The 22,402-nt window shown below is 43.1% G+C and overlaps 2 protein-coding genes across 7 annotated transcripts in view; one reads left to right on the top strand and one right to left on the bottom strand.

Annotated features, from left to right (window-relative positions):
* Positions 1–7,657, bottom strand: part of pcmtl (l-isoaspartyl protein carboxyl methyltransferase, like) — a 31,729-nt gene extending 24,072 nt beyond the window's left edge. Inside the window, exons 1-3 of one of the 6 annotated variants that reach the window (XM_043698313.1) lie at positions 7,576–7,632; positions 6,905–6,925; positions 6,362–6,486 (exon numbers count right to left, since the gene is read on the bottom strand). In XM_043698313.1, the coding sequence (XP_043554248.1) occupies positions 6,362–6,486; positions 6,905–6,918 (139 nt within the window). In that variant the 5' untranslated portion in view covers positions 6,919–6,925; positions 7,576–7,632. The other 5 variants (XM_043698314.1, XM_043698317.1, XM_043698315.1 and 2 more) reach the window with 5 other exon arrangements.
* Positions 7,658–7,662: 5 nt separating this feature from the next.
* ccdc32 (coiled-coil domain containing 32) lies at positions 7,663–21,866 on the top strand. The gene is made up of 3 exons (XM_043698318.1): positions 7,663–8,645; positions 17,617–17,773; positions 20,896–21,866. The coding sequence occupies exons 1-3, from the start codon at positions 8,393–8,395 to the stop codon at positions 21,029–21,031; spliced, it is 546 nt and encodes a 181-aa protein (XP_043554253.1). The 5' UTR covers positions 7,663–8,392; the 3' UTR covers positions 21,032–21,866.
* Positions 21,867–22,402: the final 536 nt, after the last annotated feature.

Here is a 22,402-nt window from a genome sequence, read left to right as displayed (position 1 = left end):
AGGGTCAGCGTGTTAAGTCACTTTGTGCTCAGAGTCTGCGTTTGCATTCATTCATTCTCTGCTCAGGGACTATGTGCATGTTTACTGTGCGTTTAGAGTCTGCACATCAGTGTTCAGAGTCTGGGTGGACGGAGAAACCTCAATTATCTGGCATTCGAATATCAGATTATCTAGCAAAATCTGGATGCTTGGCTAAACTATGTTACCCGGCACTCGACTAATCAAACGAAATACTCCCCATCCACATCCTTCAGATAATCGAGGTTCCTCTGTACATTCATTGTGCATTCAGGATATGCTTGTGAGCACGTTCATTTTGTGTTCAGGACGTGCATGTGCGCATTTACTGTGGATTCAGGATTTGTATCTGAAGGCAACTGAGCAAGATCAGAGTACACGGGAGGAAAAAAAAGCAGGGCAGTACTGGCTCAGTGAGGCTAATGTCAGTTGCAGCTGTGCTTGTGAATTAGTACTGAAAGCAATTTCTGCCTCCAAGGCAGTATGGACCCACAAAAGGAGGCTGATCAGTTTAGAACATGAGCAGTTGAGGCAGTCCATGACAGTGACTTCTTGCGATTGAGACTCAGAGTCAGATCAGAATAAGTAAAAAAAAAATTGTAATAACTGAGGTTCAATGAGATTTGATGATCTACTCTCTTATTAAATGTCTGGTGTGCATTACCAAAACTACACAGCATTACTATTACTATGATATGGAATGTTTGATCAGTCTATTACTAATACTTAGCATGTGTTAATTGAGTTTTTTTTTAATTCAGTCATGGAATGTAGGTGTTGCTGGCTGGGTCAGCATTCATTGGCCATCCCTAGCTGCTCCTTGAGAAGGTGGTCACCAGCTGCTTCTTGACCTGCTGCAGTGTGCTCTCTGTAGGGAGGCCCACAATATCCTGCAGGAGGAAATTCCAGGATTTTGACCCAAAAACAGTGAAGAAACAGTAAAATATTTCCCACTGAGAATGTTGAGTGGTTTGAAGGAAAATTTGCAGGGTGTGGTGTTTGCATGTATCTGCTATCCTTGGCCTTACCTATGGTTGAGAGGGTGTTGACATGGGGTCTTTGGCAAATTTCTGCAATGCATCTTGTAGACAGTACACACAGTCAATGGTCAGGGGAGTGAGTGTGGTGCCAATGAAATGGGCTGCTTTGTCCTGGATGGTGTCAAGCTACAACTGTTGTTGGAGCTGCACCCATCCAGACAAGTGGGTTGCATTCCATCACACTCCTGACTTGTACATTGTAGATGTGGAAGCTCTGGGGAGTCAGGTGGTAAGTTACTCGCCCAATATTCCTAGACTCTGACCTGCTCTTGCAGCCATGTATTGATATGACAATTCCAGGTATAGAGTCACACTGCATGGAAATAAACCCTTCTGTCCAACCAGTCCATGCTGACCATAATCCCAATCTAAACTAGTCCTGAACTTGTCCCATATTCCTCCAAAATGTCTTATTCATGTACTTATCTGAATGTGTAATTGCGCCTGCATTCACCACTTCCTCTGGAAGTTCACACACGAATTACTGCGTAAAAATATTGCCCCTCATGTCTTTTTGAAATATTTCTCCTCTCACATTAAAAATATGTCCTCTTGTCTTGAAATCTCCCACCTTAGGGAAAAGACACCTTACTGTACCCCTCATGATTTCACAACCCTCTGTAAGGTTACCCCTCAACCTCCTACACTCTAGTGAACAAAGTCTCAGTCTATCCAGCCTCTCCTTGTAACTCAAAACCTTCCATTCCCAGCAACCTCATAGTATAACAGGGCAACCAGAGCTGGACAGTACTCCAGCAGGGACCTCACCAACGACCTGTACAACCTTAGCATAATATCCCAACTCCTATACTCAAAGGTCTCAGCAACGAAGGCAAGTATGCTAAATGCCTTTCTAACCACTCGAATGCAAACTTCAACGAACTATGTACCTGAACCCCAAGGTGTCTCTGTTCTACAGCACTACCCAAGGAGCTACTTTTAATTCTACAAGTCCTGCCCTTGTTTGTTTTACAAAATGCAATCTCTCAAACTTATCCAAATTAAACTCCATTTACCACAGTTGTATCAAGTTACTTGTCATTGGTAATGTTTACGATGTCGACAGCGGGGATTCAGTGAAGATAACACTATTGAATGCCAAGGGGTGGTGGTTAGTTGAACTCTAATTGGACATAGTCATTGCCTGGCAATATTATTGGCCACTTGCCCACCCAAGCTTGTCCACATCTTGCTGCATTTGAACATGGACTGTTTCAATATCTGAGGAGTCACGAATGGTGCAGATCATTATGCAATCAGTGAACATCCCTATTTCTGCTCTTTTGATGGAGGGAAGGTCATTGATGAAGCAGCTAAAGACGATTGGGCCTGGGACACTACTCTGAGGAACTCCTGCCAGAAATGTTCTGCAGCAGAAATGACTGACCTCCAACAACCACAACCACCTTCCTTTGTGCCAGGTATGGCTCTAACCAGCAGAGTTTTCACCGATACTCACTGATTCCAGTTTTACTGGGGTTCCTTGACACCACACTCAGTCAAATATGGCCTTGTTATCAAGGGCTGCCATTCTCACCTCACCTCTGGAATTCATCTCTTTTGTCCATGTTTGAATCAGGGCTATAATGAGGTCAGGAGCTGAGTAGCCCTGGCGAAACCCAAACGGGGCTTTGCTGAGCATGTGCTGCCTTATAGCACTATTGATGGCACTTTCCAACACTTTACTGATGATCGAGAGTAGACTGATTGACTGTTAATTGACTGGATTGGTTCTGACTTGCTTTTCTTGAACAGAATGTACCTGGGCAATTTTCCACATTGTTGGCTAGTTGGCAGTGTTGTACCTTTAGACATAAGTTGCACATTTAATGCTGATTGGATTACTGCTCGAAAATCCTGTAATAAGGTTTATTGTTATTTGTTCAAAAGTCACAGAATCTTGCACCTTTATTCTCTTTGCAAATCCCCTGGACCTCACACTTTATCCAGTTATCTGTGTTTCTGGCCAGATCACAACCTTTGGCAGTTTAGTCTGGGATTGCAATTATTTCGGAATTTTCAAATCCTGCAATTACTGGGACTAGCTGAGGTTAAATTTGATACAATTTTCACCGGAAGTTAACTACAACACATTCAAAACCCAAACGGCTTTTGTCAGTTGCTACAACTTTCCAGAGAGAAAAGGTTTATCCGAGAGATTTGCAAGAAGTAACCAATACGAGGTCAATATCTCTGGCAGAAATGTTGGAGTTGAGAGTTCAAAGCAGAGAACAGGAAAGTAGAGATAATAACATAGCTATGGGATTAGAATGAGAAGAGTCTAAAGTTAGTGGAACACAATTTCAGTTAGCTAAACTTCTTGAACTATAAAGAACAAGGCAAATGCTGAAACTTGAACTCCAAGCTTGGTAAGGCAGAACAGAGATTAGATTAGATTAGATTAGATTAGATTAGATTACTTACAGTGTGGAAACAGGCCCTTCGGCACAATAAGTCCACACCGACCCGCCGAAGCGCAACCCACCCATACCCCTACATTTACCCCTTACCTAACACTACGGGCAATTTAGCATGGCCAATTCACCTGACCTGCACAGAGATAACAAAAGAAAGAGAACAAAGAAATCAGAAACCATTCGTTAACTAAAGAAAAACTGAGGTTATATAGTTTCAAGGAAGCTGGTCCAATGAACAAGAATGATAGTAGCGAGAATAAAAATTGTCTTCAAAACTCAGTACGTAATCATTGTCATAAGACAGGATATGCATGCGTATATTGTTGGAGATGGAGTGATATTCTCACTAGTTTATTATGAACACTTTAAAAGTCTTCAAAAAAAAAAGGACAATACAAACAAAAAGGAATCTGTGTTAGAACAGCACAAGAAACAAGTTCCCTCAGAATCTATTGGAATGTGATTCTTCATTGAATGTTGCCACAGTGTATCAGGTTTCTACAATTTACAGCAGTTTTATCTGTAAGGAACAAATGTTCCATTTCTCCTCCAACACAATTAAGCAAATTAATATTTTAAGAGCTACCAAAGAAATCAGTCATTGATGGTGGCTAATGATACAATTTGTGTTCCAGGCAGCTTAATGAAAGAAAAAGTATTAGTAGGGAATCCCTATGGGTTTAATGAACCTGTTACTTTTTACAAAGTTATTATACAAAGCAACTTAGTAGTTGAAATTGTTAGCGTAGGAATTGTTCCTAGCTTATCTTCTAAAACATGGAATTTATACAGTGTAATGATTTGGCAGTGCAGGTACTGTAGTTCTTCTATAACGCAATGGTTATGTTTTTGGGCAACCCCAAATTACAGAAAAAAATCATGCTTTAGAAACAATGCTTAAAGTGTTGGCGGTATAATCGCGTTACAGCTAACTCACGATTTAAAAGTTCGCACTTTAGAAATAATGTCCCCAATTCACCAATTGCATTACAGCCAATGTGCATAAACAAAGTGCATGTTATAGCAGAACGACCTGTACGCAAGTCTTGAATCTGTCAAGAGATCCAGTTGAGGCATAACAACTTTTGGACTATTTCCCAAGTGAGCAGCAGCTACAGCCCATGTTTGTAAGGCTGGACAAGTTAAAATAGTAAAGCAAATAACCCAGGACAAAGAAAAGTTAGTCTTAGAAGTGCCCTGAATATCAGATGTAGCAGCAGGTAGTAGGCCGTGCTAAAGGGACACTGAACGTTATCAAGAACCAATTTAAAACTGAAAGATGAGTTTGCTAATGAAAAATGCAGCAGCAACACTTGGAAGTAAAACACTTGAATGAGGGCTTGAAAGATGTGATAAATGTCATAGAAACAAATTCAATCAAGATAGATCTTCAATTAATATTTGGTGAACTTCAAGTACATAAAGTCTCTACAAAGTATTGTGAAAAATGCCTTGAACAGGAGAAGGAATTCCTTAGGAATCAAAGAGTCAGGTGTAATCAGATCTAAAAGCCCGGACTGAAGAACCACAGAATTTTTATCTTGAAAAGAGCTTTGAACGTTTTAAACTCTGATGCAATCTGGAGAACGAGAATGAGGAGAGGTATGGTTTGGAAGAGTTGGCACAATGTTAAGAGCAGAATATGTTAAGAGCAGAATATTTTCAGAACAGAATGAGGGTCTGATGCATAAATTAAGCAGTCAGTAACCATACAGGAAAGGACATTGTGTGTCCACAACACACAGATTGCAGAAGCTCAAAGTGGCAGCTCCTTCTCAAGGGCAATTAAAGAAATAAATGCTGGCCCAGTCGGTGATGCCCACATCTTCTGAGTAAATTAAAAAAACATGCTGTCTGTGCAAAATGGTCAAACCTGTGAGAGGGTTCTGCACATGACTCTGAAACCAAGGCAAACAAACTAACCGGAACAGTTACTCAGCTGAATGAGATCACCCAACCTGAAAAGGAAGTAGACTATAAGGCGGTGAACAAATATTTGGAGGAAATGTTGAACAATCAGTGGGGAACAAATGAATGTGCACAGAAGGCTATGGTACATTGCTCGAATCAACGAGAAAACAATTAATAGCAAAACTCACTCAGTGTGGGTTTATTAATCTGAAACAATGAAGTCATGGAGGAAATGATTGAGGAAGCAAAGTGTGAAGCTGGCTGTCAATCAGAAACAAATGTTTTCCATAGAAAGGAGCTATTAAAAAGTATGTTTCTATCAACAGAGGAGAAAAAGAACAAACTCACATACTTTTGTAGTCAAATTGAAAAACATACCTGGAAACTCTTTATATTATGAAATATGAAAAATGTGCAAGTGAAGAATGGGAGGCCATCACAATAATGGTTTAAAGTTACACCATGATAATTGAAAACCGATGGTACAAAATACACCTGGAGACTGGTCAAGAAGAACTGAAGAGTCATAACAGATTCAAAAGTTAACTCTGTTTCTATGCTCCAGACCTGTGGAGTTTCTCCAGCATATTCCATGTTTCTACAGGAAACAGTCTGTCCATCATCACAGAGCGATCGTGATCTGACTTAATGTGGATGTGCATCATTATTGTGCATAACGAGGGCCTGTACGTACAGCTGCTGTGTGTAATGAGGGCCTGTACGTGCAGTCACCGTTAACAGGAATCTGCAGGGGTATTTTTTCCACTGAGGGTGGTGGAGATCTGCATCTCACTGCCCAAAATCCTGAAAACATTTAAAAAGTATTTGGAAACACACATCAAGTGCCAAAGCATACAAGACTACAGATCTAGGAAGTGGGATTATGCTGAATAACTTCTGACTGGTCAATGCAGACACAATCGGCCAAATGGCCTCTTTCCAAGCTGTATGCTTCTACAATCTTTTGATACTTACTTTTAAGATTCTGGATTAGATATGAATGCGAGCTTCCAGAGGAGGTCCACGCCATTGTCCTCACAAGCAATACTCCTACTGGAAAAATAACCGAGAGCCTCAGCATGGTCATCATATCCCTTAAACTGAACCAAAGCACAGTGATTAGCTCCGACATCAACCAGCACTCAACCTAGAAATACACACAAAACACCCAAATATTACATCCTTTCCCTGCCTTTCTCACTCCAGCAAGTTAATCTGTTCAGCGAGTGAGCAAGAAAACTGAATATAATATGGGGAAATGTGAATATTATCCACTCTGGTTGAAAGGATGGGAAAGCAAAATATTTCATGAAGGTAATAACTGGTGGATGTTGACAGTCAGTGGAACCAAGGGTCCTTCTAGGCAGCCAGTTAATACACAGTACAAAAAACAATTCCTGAGACAAACAGTATGTTATCATTTATTAAAGAGCAGTTCAAAACTAAGATTAAGGAAGTCTAACTGCAAAACCTTAGGGCTTTGGGGAGAGCATCTCAGTGGTACTTTGGTCTCCTTACCTGAGGAAGGTCATACTTTATCTTGTTGGAGTGCAATAAATATCCATTAGACAGAGTTCTTGAATGAGGGGGTTGTCTCACAATAGGAATGAACAGAAGCTGAGTAAATTGGGCCAATATTTTCTAGAAGAATATGATCTCATTGAAACATACAAGATGGCTAGAAATTGACAGACATTACAAGGTTTTGCTCCCCCAGTTAGGAAATCCAACACAAAAGAGGTGCACTGTCTCAGAACAAGGGAGGCAAAATTTCCTCACTCACAGGATTGCCTATTTTGAGTTGTCTACCCCAGAGGATTACAGATGCCACAGTAGTGGACATATTTAAGGAGAGGAGCAGATGTTAGGTGTTGAGAGATATGGGGATTGGACAGGGTAGTGGAGTTAATGCCCAACAGTCAACTCCTGTTCCTTAACTTAGACCTTATGCCTGCCTCCCTCCCTCCCTCTCTCCCCTTCCATCCTCTCTCTCCCTCCATCTACATCTCTATCAATCTCTCTCACATTCAGTTTCACTCTCACTCTCAGTTTCTCTCTCCCTATCCTCTCTCACACTGACAGTTTTCACACTTAGCTTTTTCTTCTTTCTCTCTCCACACCCCCTCCCTATCTCTCATTCGTTATCTTTTCTTTCTCTCTCCCTGCCCCTCAGGGCCTCACTCACTCACTCTCTCTTCTCTTCTCCTGTCGCGCTGGCGATGACGCAGTCACTGCGCGCGGTGTAGGTCCCGGATGGAGAAGGCGGAGCGGTGTCCGTTACACCCCCTGACCCCTGACGGCCCCGAACCCTGGCCCTTCCGCGCGTAGCTGTCTGTCCCTGTCAGCCTGACTGTCAGCCACTGCCTGTCCCTGTCAGACTGTGTACAGCCCACCATTGTTTACCTGACTGACTCTCTATGTCTCTGCCTGTCCCCCCTGACTGACTCTCTATGTCTCTGCTTGTCCCTGCCTGACTGTATCTATCCGTCTCTGCCTGTCCCTGTCTGAATGACTCCAAATCTGTTAGTCCCCGATTGATTCTGCCTGTGCCTGTCTGACTGACTGTATCCATCTCTGTTAGTCCCTGATTGACTCTCCCTATCAGACTGACTGTATCCACCTCTGTTAGTCCCTGATTGATTCTGCCTGTCCCTGTCTGACTGACTATCCACCTCTGTTAGTCCCTGATTGATTCTGCCTGTCCCTGCCTAACTGACTGTATCCACCTCTGTTAGTCCCTGACTGATTCTGCCTGTCCCTGCCTAACTGACTGTATTCACCTCTGTTAGTCCCTGACTGATTCTGCCTGTCCCTGTCTGACTGACTATCCACCTCTGTTAGTCTCTGACTGATTCTGCCTGTCCCTGTCTGACTGACTGTATCCACCTCTGTTAGTCCCTGACTGATTCTGCCTGTCTCTGTCTGATTGAATCTATCCATCTCTGCAATTCCTACCTGACTGACTCATTCTGACCATTTGTCTCAGTCTGACTTGCTGTATAGGTGATGGATGCTGGTGACATGGAATCTAGCGAGGACCTGTGGGAGCGGATTTGTGCTGGACTGGCAGCTCAGACGAGTGACGGAAATGAAACTGAAGCCCCGATCAGAAGCTCCCAGCCAGCATTTTTCTCAGAAATATTTGACCCAATTCCTGGGAAGGTGCTAAATGTGGACTCAATCAACAACAACGAAGATCAGACAAGTGTCACTCCTTGGACTCCACTGGCAGATTCACAGCAATATTTAGCAGTATTGGGTAAGTGCACAATTTAAAATGTTCTACTCAAAGTGTCGTGTCCACACTTTGTCAGTGTGTTGAACGATTTTAGGGAAGGTCACAGCACAGTGACTGATTTAATGTGCCTTTGTCTACCCCAAACAGGCAGATATCTGATCTACAATACAGTCACCAACACCAAGGCTGAGACACAGTCCCACATCTTCACCAACTAATTTCATACAGTCTTGGACTGTACATCTACCTGATATAGTCAGTGGGCTCTCCTACACTCTGTGTCCAGCTGGTTCAATCTAGTGTAGCCAGTATAGATGGTCAGTGTAACCTGTGTACTATTAATATCACTTCTTATTTTTCTTTGGATACAAAATTGGCTTGAAAGTAGGAGATGGAGGAGGGTTATTTTTTGAACTAAAGACCTGTGACCAGCAGTGTGCTGCAAGGATGAGTGCTGGCTCTACTACTTTTTCTTATGTATATAAATGGTTTGGATATAGGAGGAATGGTTAGTAAGTTTGCAGATGACTCCAAAATTGGTGGTGTAGTATATAGTGACAAGGGTTATCTCAGAGTACAAAAGGACCTTGACCAGATAGGCCAATGAGGGTCTAAAACTGGCAGACGGAGTTTAATTTAGACAAATATGAGCTGTTGCATGTTGATAAGGCAAGTCAGGGCAGGACTTCATGATAAGGTCCTGGGGAGTGTTGCCAAACAAAGAAACATTGGGGTGCAGGTTCATAGTCCCTTGAAGGTGGATTCACAGGGAGACAAGGTAGTGAAGAAGGTATTTATTACACTTAACTTTATTAATCAGTGCATTGAGTATAGGAGTTGGGATGTCATGTTGCAGCTATAAAAGACATTGGTGAGGCCACATTTGGAATACTACATTCAATTCTGGTCTTCCAGCTATAGAAAAGATGTTCTTAAACTTGAAACGGTGCAGGAGAGATTTACAAGGATGTTGCCAGGATTGAAGGATTTCAGCTATAGAGAGAGGCTGAGTAGGCTGGGGCAATTTTCCTTGGAGCATTGGAGGCTGAGGGGTGACCTTATAGAGGTTTAAAATCATGAGGGGCGTGAATCGCCAAGGTTTTTTCTCCAAAGAAGGTGAGTCTAAAACTGGCAGGCATAGGCTTAACGTAAGAGAGAAAATAAAAGGGATCTAAGGGACAAAATGTTTTCATGCAGAGTGTGGTGCGTTTATGGAATGAGCTGTCAGAGAAAGATTGTTACAATTGCGACATTTAGAACATAGAACAGTACAGCACAGTACATGCCCTTTGGCCCTCAATGTTGTGCTGACCTTTTATCCTACTCTAAGATCAAACTAACCTACATATCTTTATCATCCATGTGGCTATCCAAGAGTCACTTAATATCCCTAATATATCTGACTCTACTACCACTTCTGGCAGTGCATTCCACACACCTATCACTCTGTAAAAAAAACTACCTCTGACGTCTCCCCTAAACCTTCCTCCAATCACCTTAAAATTATGCCCCCTCATGATAGCCATTCTCACCCTGGTAACAAGTCTCTGGCTATCCACTCTAACTGTGCCTCTCATCATCTTGTACACCTCTCTAACAAGTCACCTCTCTGTCTTCTTCGCTCCAATGAGAAAAGCTGTAATTCCATCAACCTTTCTTCATAAGACATGCCCTCAAGTCCAGGCAGCATCCTGGTAAATCTCCTCTACACCCTCTCTAATGCTTCCACGTCCTTCCTATAATGAGGCAACTAGAACTGAACAAATATTTCAAGTGTGGTCCAACCAGGGCTTTATAGAGCTGCAGCATAACCTCATGGCTCTTAAACTCAATCCTTCTGCTAATGAAAGCCAACACAGCATACGCCTTCTTAACAACCCTATCGGCTTGAGTGGCAACTTTGAGGGATCTATGGACCTGGATCCCAAGATCCCTCTGTTCCTCCACACTGCCAAGAATCCTGCCTTTAACCCTGTAATCTGCATTCAAATTTGGCTTTGCAAAAGGAATCACTCCACTCTTTTCCAGGTTGAACTCTATCTGCCACTTCACAGCCCAGTTCTGCATCCTGTCAATGTCCTGTTGCAACCTATAACAGCCATCCACACTATCCACAACTCCACCAAACTTTGTGTCATCGGCAAACTTACAAGCTCACCCTTTCGCTTCCTCATCCAAATCATTTATATAAATCACTAGGAGCAGAGAACCCAGAACAGGTCCCCTCAGAATACCACTGGTTATCGAGCTCCAGGCTGAATACTTTCCATCTATCACCGCCCTCTGTCTTCTATAGAACATAGAACATTACAGCGCAGTACAGTCCCTTCAGCCTTCGATGTTGCACCAACCTGTGAAACCAATCTGAATCCATCTAACTTACACTATTCATTCTCATCCATATGCCTATCCAATGACCATTTAAATGCCCGTAAAGTTGGCGAGTCTACAATTGTTGCAGGCTGTGCGTTCCATGCCCCTACTACTCTGGGTAAAGAAACTACCTCTGACATCTTTCCTATATCTATCACCCCTAAATTTAAAGCTATGTCCCCTCGTGCTAGCCATCACCATCCCAGGAAAAAGGCTCTCACTGTCCACCCTATCTAACCCTCTGATTATCTTATATGTCTCAATTAAGTCATCTCTCAACCTTCTTCTCTCTAATTAAAACAGCCTCAAGTCCCTCAACCTTTCCTCATAAGACCTTCCCTCCAAACCAGGCATCATCCTAGTAAATCTCCTCTAAAGCCTTTCCAAAGCTTCCATATCCTTCCTGTAACACAGTGACCAGAACTATACCCAATACTCCAAGTGCGGCCACACCAGAGTCTTGTACAGCTGTAGCATGACCTCATGGTCCCGAAACCTGATCCTTCTACTAATAAAAGCTGCCCGTATGCCTGCTTAACAGCCCTATCAAGCTGGGTGGCAACTTTGAGGGATCTAAGTACATGGAAAAGCCAAATGTACATGGGCCAGCCAATTCTGTATCCAGATAGCTAAATTTCCCTGTATCCCATGCCTCCTTACTTTCTGAATGAGCCTACCATGGGGAACCTTATCAAACGTCTTGTTAATCATAGAATCCCTACAGTGTGGAAATAGGCCCTTCAGCCCAACAAGTCCACACCGACTCTCCGAAGAGTGACACACCCAGATGCATTCCCCTACCCTAATACTCTACGTTTACTCCTGACAAATGCATTTAACTACACATCCCTGAACACATTGGACAATTTAGCATGGCCAATTCACCTAACCTACACATTTTTGGATTGTGGGGGGTAACAGAGAACCCGGAGGAAACCCATACAGATACAGGGAAAATGTGCAAACTCCACACAGACAGTTGTCTGAGGCTGGAATCAAACCCAGGACCCTGGCACTATGAGGCAGCAGTGCTAACTCCTGAGCTGCCATGCTGCCCTAAATTCATATGCACCACATCCACTGCTCTACCTTCATCTATGTGTTTTGTCACATCCTCAACTAATTCAATAAGGTTTGTGAGGCATGACCTTTCCCTCACAAAGCCATGCTGACTATCTGTAATCAAGCTATGCTTTTCAAAATAATCATAAATCCTGCCTCTCAGAATTGTCTCCGATAATTAGCCCACCACCGCCAAAACACTGATTGGTCTGTAATTCTCAGGGTTATCCCTATTCCCTTTCTTGAGCAAAGGAATTACATTTGCCACCCTCCAATCATCTGTACTACTCCAGTGGATAGTGAGGACACAAAGATCATTGCCCAAGGCACAGCAATCTCTCCCCTCACGTCTCGTTGAAACCTTGGATATATCCCGTCTGGTCCAGGGACTTACCTGTCCTCATGTTTTTCAAAATTTCCAGCCCATCCTCCTTATTAACATCAACCTGTTTGAGCATATCACCCTGTTTCACGCCGTACTCATAAACGACAAGGCCCCTCTCACTAGCGAATACTGAAGCAATGTATTCATTAAGGACCTCCCCTACCTCCTCAGACTCCAAGCACATGTTCCCTCCACTATCCCTGATCGGCCCTGCCCCCAGACTGGTCATGCTCTTGTTCTTCACATAAGTGTAGAATGCCTTGTGGATTTCCTTAATCCTACCCGCCAAGACTTTTTCATGCCCCCTTCTAGCTCTTCTAAGTCCATTTTTCAATTCCTTCCTGGCTACCTTGTAACCCTCTACAGCCCTGTCTGATCCTTGCTTCCTCAAACTTAAGTAAGCTTCCTTCTTCCTCTTGACTAGATATTCCACATCTCTAATCATCCAAGGTTCCTTCACCCTACCATCTATACCATAGTAGGACAAACCTATCCAGGACTTGCAACAAGTGATCCTTAAACAACCGCCACATTTCTGTTGTGCATTTCCCTGAGAATCTGTTCCCAATTTATGCTCTACAGTTCCTGCCTAATTGTAATTCCCCCTCCCCCAATTAAATACTTTGCCGCTATAAGCAGGTCCACTCTGAAGACCTCCTCGTGGGTCTGCTCCTGGGCCTGGCCAAACTGGCCATTAACAGGTCCAGGCAGCGGGCCGTGGAGGGGGTCGTTAGGGCCGACTGCCTGCCCCTCTTCCGCGGTTACGTTAGAGCCCGGGTGTCCTTGGAGAAGGAGCACGCGGCGTCGACCAACACCCTGGAGTTGTTCAGGGAGAGGTGGGCGCCGCAGGGAGTGGAGTGCATTATTTCTCCCTCCAACTCTATTTTGATTTAGTCCCTACTCTCCTCTTCACTGTTTTAATCACACAGCACTGCCCTTTGATGTGAAGGGCAGTGTTTGTCACTGGTCACCCGGGTGTTTTCCTATCTTCCTGGTGGTGGAATTTGAATAAAGATTCATGCACTTTGTGTCTTTCACTGTGTCTCACACCTATACACACATCATGGGTGCTGGGGAAAAAATAAGCACTACCGCACTTAGGTGGTAGTGTGGGGGTTAAATTTTAAAAAGAAAAAAAGAAAAAAAAGTAAACAGGAGTGGTCGACCAAAAAAATAAATAAATAAACAGGTCCAGGCAGCGGGCCGTGGAGGAGGTCATTATGGCCGATTGCCTGCCTCTCTTCCGCGGTTATGTCAGAGCCCAGATGTCCACAAACACCCTTGAGATTTTCAGGGAAAGATGGGTACCTCAGGAAGTGGAGTGCATTATTCCCCCCTCCAATTCTATTTTGATTTAATCCTTGCCCTCCCCTTCACTGTTTGATCACATAGCATTGCCCTCTGAGAAGGGCACTGCTTGTCACTGGCCAATCGGGTGTTTCCTTTCTTCCTGGTGGTGGAAGTTGAATAAATTGTACACCTGTTATCTTTCACTGTGTCTCACACCTGCAAACACACAACATGGGTACTGTGGAAAATATAAGCACAGTTAGGCGGTAGTGGGGGGGGGGGGGTAAAGTTAAATATATATATATATGTATATATAAAACTAGGATTTATCACTGTTAGGCAGTAGTGTGGGGAATTTTTTAAAAATTAAATACTTTCCCATGCCATCTGCTCCAATCCCTCTCCATGACTATAGTAAAGGTCAGGGAGTTGTGATCACTATCACCGAAAAGGCATCTGGATGGGTACATGAATAGGAATGGTTTAGAAGGTTATGGGCTAAATGCTGGCAAATGAGACTAGATCAGTTTAAGATATCTGGTTGGCATGGACAAGATGGACTGAAGGGTCTGTTTATGTGCTGTACAACTCTATGACTCCATAACTTTATTTTGGATTGTGGACCAGAATGGGAAAATGAGACTGCTGTGCACTTTTAAAAAGACGTTCACTGGAATTCATGCGTGTCATTATTCTTTTCTTCAAATAATAGAAGGGGATGTCTGAGTTGGTGCCACGGGGTGTGTTTGCAGAACAAACTTCATTCAGAGACAGAATGCTAATTGGTTAGTGCAATCTGAAGCAGTTATGGAAACCAGGAGCCATCAGCCTGACAACAAGAACTCTGATTGGATTATGGGCAGGTCAACAGCTACTGCATGAACAATACAGAAGCTGAGGGTCTCCAGATTACAACAGACAGCTTCCGTTTCTCTCTCAGTAGTAATGTAACCAAAAACTCAAAGATGGAAATTCTCTCCCACTGTTTGCCATAAGCTGTTGCTTCTAACGAGTGACGAAAGACTGAACAAATTATGAGTCAACAACTATGTGTCTTATGACTATAAAATGTATGAGCAATAGTAAGCCATCCAGCCCATCAAGTCTGCTCTGCCATTCAATGAGATCATGGCTAATCTGATAATCCTCAACTCCACTTTCCTGCCTTTTCCCCATAACACTTGAATCTCCTTACTGTTTAAAAATTTGTCTATCTCGGCCTTCAACATGCTTAACAACCCAGCCTCAACAGACCTTTGCGCTAAAGAATTCCTCAGAATCACGACCTTTTAAGAGCAGAAATTACTCCTGAGCCGCTGTTTTAAATGGGTGATCCTTTATCCTGATCCTGGACTCCCCCACAAAGAGAAACAACCTTTCCACATTTAACCTGTCAAATCCCCTCACAATTTCTTTTTCAGTCACTTGTCAGATATAGGCATCACAGGCTGGCCAGCATTTTTTTATTGCCTGTACCAAATTGCCCTTGAGAAGGTGGTGGTGAGCTGTCTTCTTGAACTGCTGTCGTCCATGTGCTGTAGATTGACCCATAATCCCATAAGGGAGGGAATTCCACTGAAGGAACGGTGATATATTTCCAAGTCAGGACGGTTAGTGACTTGGAAGGGAGCTTGCAAGGTTTGGCGTTCCTATGAATCTGCTGACATTGTCCTCTAGATAGAAGTGATCGTGATTTGGAAAGTGCTATCTGAGGATCTTTGGTGAATTTCTGCAGTGCATCTGCTGCTACTAAGCGTCACTGAGGGTGGGAGTGGATACTTTTGAATGTATAGCCAATCAATGGTTCAGGCTTCTTGAATGTTGTTGGAACTGCATCCACCCAGGCAAGTGGGGAGTATTCCACCACACTCCTGGCTTGTTTCTTGTGGACGGCTTTGGGGAGTGAGGAGGTGAGTTACTCATCTCAGTATTCCTAACCTCTGACCTGCTCTTGTAGCTACTACCTATATGTGGTGAGTCCAGTTGAGTTTCTGGTCAGTGGTAACCCCAAGGATGTTGGTGGGGAGTGGGGGGGAAGGGGGGAATTCAGTAATGGTAACATTATTGAATGTCAAGGGACAGTAGTTAGATCATCTCTTCTTGGAGATTCTCATTGCTGACATTTGTGTTACTTGTCACTTTCAGCACAAGCCTGGATATTGTCCAGATCTTGTTGCATTTGAACATAGACTGCTGCGGTATCTGAGGATTTGTGAATGATGCTGAACATTGTGCAATCATCAGTGAACATCTCCACTTCTGATCTTATGATGGAGGTCACTGATGAAGCAGCTGAAGATGGTTGGGCCTAGGACAGTTTCCTGAGAAACTCCTGCAGAGATGTCCTGAGGCTGAGATAACTGATGTCCAACAACCACAACCATTTTCTATGCGGCAGGTTTGACTCTAACCAGTGGAGAGTTTGCCCTTGAATTCTTATTGATGCCAGTTTTCCTAGGGCTCCTTGATGTCATACTCGGTTTAATGCAGCCTTGATGTCAAGGGCTGTCACTCTCACCTCACCTTTGGAATTCAGTTCTTTTGTCAGGAGCTAAGTGGTTCTGGTGGAACCCAAACTGGGCATCACTGAGCAAGTGCTGCTTGATAGCACTGTTGATGACACGTTACATCATTTTACTGATAATCAAGAGCAACTAATGGGGCGGTAATTGGCTGGGTTGGATGTGTCTTGCTTTTTGTAAAAAGGACGTACTTGGACATTTTGTGTAGATGCCGGTGTTGTATGTTACATCTTATATCAAGAATCTTGTATGTTTCATTCAGGTTGCCTCTCATTCTTCTAAATTCCAACAGGTGCAGGCCCAACCTTCTCAACCTGTCCAATAAGAAAAGTCCTGTGTACACAGGATCTACTTTAGCACTGGAGGCAGTTCAGAGAAGGTTCACTTTCTCCAATACCCTTCCCTAGAAGAGGGGCCCATAACTGTTCACAGTTTTCCAGCTGTATTCTGACTAGTGCCTTGTGTAGCTTTACCAGGCCTTCCTCATTTCAATACTCCATTCCCTTGGAAATAAAGGCCAACATTCTATTTGCCTTCCCTATCACCCACTGAACTTATATGCTAGTTTTTTGTGATTTATGTTTGAGGACCAGTGTTCCTCTCTTTTTTTCTGCTATGTCGGCCTCCAAGGTATTTGCATGGCAGAAACTTCCGGAACTGGACGGTAATGCCGCAGTTGGTATCAGCAAGGAGTAGAATATCAGAGGTGAAACGTGAATGAGGACTTCCAAATCCCTCTGTGCTGATGCTTTCTGCAGTCTTTCTCCATTGCAACAAAGAACTGCAAGGATCTAGAAAAGGAGATCAGAGATAAGAAGGACTTGGAAGAAGCATAGAGGACACTACATCAAATCCTGTGGACTGGTGCTATTGAACTGTGTTTCCCCAGTGTTTATGTATGTGTATGCAAGAGGGTAGAATCTAAACTGTCAGATTTAGAACTTGATCATTCATATCTTGTTTTCCTGCGATTAGAATTGACTTCTTCATATTAATACTGGTTTCCTGTTAACTATTGAAACTTGGTCAGTGATTTCTGTTAACCTGAGTCCATCAAATAGCTAACTTGGGGAATATTGAGTAATTTGCTTAAATCTTTAATTTTCATGATGACCCTGGGAGTAGTAGGGCTCAAGTATCAGCACACTTTCCCAACTGGGTCACAATAGCGCTTTACTGGATTGTGCGTCTACCTGATGTGGGCTATGTAATGTCCTGGACTCTGTTTCTAACTAATGTGGTCAATGTTCTGTCCAGGTCTGTGTGTCTAACTGATGCAGACTGTCTATTGTCCTGGACTGTGTGTCTCGCTGATATGGTCTTGACACTTTCATGAACTATGTGTGTGTTTTTTAAACAGAAAATCGCCTGCGAAAATTGAAGGGTCTGAATGAAGAACCAAGTTCAAAAGAGATGCTGCTCAGTCTATCACAGACAAAAAAGGAATGTTGGGATCGTTTTCTGCATGACCAGTATGGCTCCAATTTGTACAGCAATGAATACGAGATGGACCAGAGGTAATATGTGATCTGCAGTTCTCTCGGGTATGCATTAGGTCTCTCAAAGTCGAGAGACACATCACAGTTCCCCGAGCGATTAGGACATGTCATCTGCAGGTCCGAGTATTGAAACAGGTGATCGGAGTGGGAGGGGTAGAATCAGGGTATCTATGTCCCTTTTTTGCAGCAGTAACTCCCACAATTCAAAGTTTAATGAAAAACCAGTTTGACAAGCAGATGGAAGATAAGTTTTTAAGTGCAAAGTTTGGCATGTGGGAGAGGGGAACGTGTGGGGCGTTGAGGGATCTAGAGGGAGAGGAAGTATGTAAAGATTTAGAATTTGAAATCCCTACAGTATGGAAACAGGCCATTTGGTCCAACAAGTCCACACCGAAAGAGCATCCCACCCAGACATTCCCCTACCCTATTAATCTACGTTTCCCCCAACTAAAGCACCTAGCCTACACATCCCTGAACACTATGGGCAATTTAGCACGGCCAATTCACCTAACCAGCACATCTTTAGACTGTGGGGGGAAACCAGAACATCCAGAGGAAACCCAGGCAAACACGGGGCGAATGTACAAACTCCACACAGACAATCACCCGAGGCTGGAATTGAACCAAGGTCCTGACTGGGTGACTGAGGAGTTTGGCTGGCAGGTTGATGGGTGAGGGGGGCAAGCAGCAAGAGGCAGGGTGGGGGGGGATTAGGTGACAGGGTAGGGTGACAGGTAAGTGGGTGAGGCGGTGTGAACATAGGAACTAGCAACAGAAGCAACCAATCGGCCCCTTGAGTTTCCTCCTTCATTCAACAAGATCATGGCTGATCTCTTTGCATTTCAATTCCACATTCCCAGTAACCTCTGATTCCATTACCTGACAAGAATGTGTCCACTTCCACCTGAAAAATATTCAGTGATCTCACATCCTCCACCTCCTGAAGTAGAGAGATGCGAGCCCTCTGAGAGAAAATATTTGCCTGAAAGGCCAACACCTAACTCTGGACTGACCACAAGAGGAAATATCCTTTCCTCATCCACCTTGTCAAGATCATTCAGGATTTTATACACTTCAATCAAGCCACCCTTCACTCTTTCAAACTTCAATGTTAACAAGCCCAGTCTGACCAACTTGTCCCCAGAACATAATCCTTTCATTCCAGATAGTGATTGAATAAGCCTCCTCTGAACTGGCTCCAATCCCTTTATAGCTTTACTTAAATCAGGAGACCAAAACTGCACACAGTATCTGAAATGTTCTCTCACCAATGCCTAGTTTAACTGAATATATCTGATTATAACTAATCAAATGCTTACTTTTCTGTTTAATTGCTCTTGTAATAAAGGATAGTACCCCATTAGTCCCTTTATTACTAGCTGTGCCTGCATACTAGCAGTGTCTACATCCTTTATAAGCACAACATTACTCTTTGAATTTAATTGGAACACAGAAATGACTGCAAAGACTAGTGGTTGAAGTGTTCAGTGCGAGTGCTGGGAGGAGAATGTGGTCAGTTTTCTAGTTAGCCAGGATTAGGCAGCTTTTAATTCTTCTAATTTTTCCTAAGTAGGTGCTGAGGTAAGTTAGAGCCCTCTGAGCTCTCTTCCTCCGATTCCCAATTCGGAGGGCAATTCTGGAGGGTGCTAGACGATGGGTCATTGCCAATCAGAAGTTTAAACTTCACGGGCGATTACCATGTTGTGGCCTGTAGATCAGGTCATACGAGAGTCCCATGGCACATCTCTCAGGATATGCCTGGTCTCCAGCTATCTGGAGATGGGAACAAACAGGCCATTATTTCACGGATTCAGGACAGCCAGCACCAGGCACAGCTGCTGGGTAGATCTCAGCCCTCCCTCAGATCCATGCCAGTACCTGAGGTACATATTTCAATACACTGCACACAGCCACATTCCACCTCTGTTTACTTGTGCTTTTAACACAACATAATTTCCTAAGCTACTTTACAAGAGAATTTGACCCCTGAACCTCTTCAATAGCAATAGGGCAAATGAATGAGAGCTTGGACAAAGAGTTTATGTCTGAAAGGTGTCTTGAAGGAAAATTGAGAGGCTTTGGAAGGAAGTCTCACCACTTCGGAAGGAAGTCTCACCACTTCGGACAGCTTGGGTTGAAGTTGTGGCTCAATCCAGTCAGTGCAGATATCTTTTAGGGCTATGGGGCAGAATGAGATTACAAAGTTAGACAGGGGATAAAGCCATGGAAGTGTTTGAAAATAAGGATGCCAATTTTACTGCTCAACCTGTTGCCAGTCTGGGTCACCAAGCACACTAGTGAAAGGTGAACACGACTTGCTGCAAGTCAGGATCTGAGCAACAAAGATTTGGATGACTTCAAGTTCACAGAATAGTGCTGCCTTGAAATGGTCACGTCCGGAGGCAATAAAGGCACAAATGAGGGGATAAGCAAGAGCACGGATGGAATCAGGCAATATTTGGGAAGTAAAAGTAGGTGGTCTCAGTGAGGGTGCCAATTGTACATTTATCTCTGGGTTCAAATATAACACAAAGGTTGTGGGTGAACTGGTTTAGCTACATGCCAGTATACACAGATTCATTATTTATATATTCTTATGTACATATGCACAGATTTTAATATGATTTGGATATATACACACCCTGATATAAAAACATAGAATGTCATGTACACATGCTGATAAATATACATAAACTCCTATATTCCTCCACATGCATATGCACACATGTCATTTCTACATGCGTATGCTCTCATAAATACCTGCATGCACACACAAAAATGCACATACTGAGATATTCTCTCACAGGTATAGACTTACATACATGCGTACTTGTTTGTCACACGCGCGCACACACGCACGCACGCACTAAATCACATGGACCAGTAGTTTTAAAGCACTATGGAGACCAGACTTTGACATGTCACTGTGATTATTGAACATCCAAAATTAGCTCTGATCTAACTGGCCCTTTAACTAGGAAGTGGAAGATGTGGAATTGAGCTCACCCTTTTCCATGCTTTGGATTATTTGGCATATCTGTTCAGTATCTAAAGATTCTCTGTCTGTAGCATTGTGTATAGTTTTTGGAAGTCCTTGCTGTGTTTATTCTGGTCTGTAACTATCTTCTGTATTTGTTCAGTGCCATTGACCACTTCAAGCGATGGCTGCAGCCAGAAAGAGTTCCGGTCAGTACAGAGGAAGTTCAGTACCTGATCAACCCTGAAGGACAATCTGCTAACCAAGAGGAACCAAAGAGTGAAAGCTGTGATCAGTGATGACCCACACCACCCATGCCCTTGCCCGTGTCTTACTGAAACATCCAGCTGGCCAAATGAGGCCAATTCTGTCACCAAACACTGAGCTACCGAGCTGCTTTAACATTCAGTGCTGGATGAAAGGGGAAACACCTAATCTTGATGATGCCTACTGCTGAATTCAGTCCCTTCATATTGGCTTATGTATGTTCTAGAAATAGAGGGACAGTGCAAATGTTCTCAGGACTTCTCCCACTCCATTATAACTGATAGCAATTGACTTGTATGAAGTGACATTCCAGCAATGCTCTGTCTGTAGAGCAGGAAAGGAAGAGACAGAGTTCCTGAGAAGGAGCTCACCAATCACTAACTTGATTTGTGCACCCTCCAGTGCATTAATGGACCTGTACAGTGGAGAATTATGGACTGATGTTTGTCAAGAGGTTTGCACCCAAGGACATCTCATTGTGCAACTCATCAGTGACAGTATTTATTCATTGGCACATATTCTCTCTGCTCCTCCAAATTGTGACAAGTTTGAAACAGACCAACAGCCAGATTTTCAACACATCAAAACTCTCACCTGTTTTTGCAACTAGATTTCTGATTAATCCCAGTCTCCCTAAGACAGATTTATTGTTTTTACTATAGCAGCCTATCTGTGTAAATGAGGGTACAAACACTTAAAGGGGACAGTTCTAAGCTGTTACAACTATGAGAGGAGGAATGTGCTGATAATCAAGCCCCACTACTGCATCAGTTGCCCATTAGTATAAATCTGTTGGTTCATTCACTGAAATGGCCACTTGTTTCTCTCTTGTACTGCTATCTACAATAAAAAGAGCCTTTCACCATGCTTCTTTAATTAACTCAAAATAATCTATCTATTGTAAACAAATCTAATCTTAAAACAAGTGGTAAACACTGGTTAACATCAAAGCTGGAAATAGGACTCTACCTGCTTCATCGCAAATACTGACACGCCCTTACAACACAGAAGGACACAGTCTCTGCAGAAATTATGGGTTTATTTTCAAAGGCAAAAATACCCCTTTGGGCCAAAGGTCAACAAAAAAAGGGAAAAAATGTAATGACTTTTTGTGATCCATTGAGTTTTCTGTTAATGAAATTAAATTGCTGATAGCCAATAGACTGACGGAAGATGTTCAAATCTGACTGCAATCTAACTGGATCTGTAGTTACATTTCAGCTTTTTAAGTTTTGCACAGTAGTCAAAAATACTGGTGTTTGGAAAGTTTATCAGATTCCCAGGAACGTCTGTTAACTGAAGGAGAGGTTCTGGGATGTCTTCCTGACTGACTACTTCAGTCTAGAGAGGGTTGCTAGTTTCTCCAGTGATTAAGGACACAAACGCCACCTTTTCTCTCTATG

This window comes from Chiloscyllium plagiosum, chromosome 10 (genome assembly GCF_004010195.1).
Source record: "Chiloscyllium plagiosum isolate BGI_BamShark_2017 chromosome 10, ASM401019v2, whole genome shotgun sequence".
In the NCBI taxonomy this organism is placed as follows: Eukaryota; Metazoa; Chordata; class Chondrichthyes; order Orectolobiformes; family Hemiscylliidae; genus Chiloscyllium; species Chiloscyllium plagiosum.
Note: the sequence above shows the minus strand (reverse complement) of the source record. Positions and strands in the feature narration are given on the sequence as shown.

Coding starts and splice junctions, on each gene's coding strand:
- ccdc32 (XM_043698318.1), top strand. CDS start 8,393: ATGGATGCTGGTGACATGGAATCTAGCGAGGACCTGTGGGAGCGGATT. Junction 8,646..17,616: donor GCAATATTTAGCAGTATTGG/GTAAGTGCACAA, acceptor TTTTTTAAACAG/AAAATCGCCTGCGAAAATTG. Junction 17,774..20,895: donor GAATACGAGATGGACCAGAG/GTAATATGTGAT, acceptor GTATTTGTTCAG/TGCCATTGACCACTTCAAGC.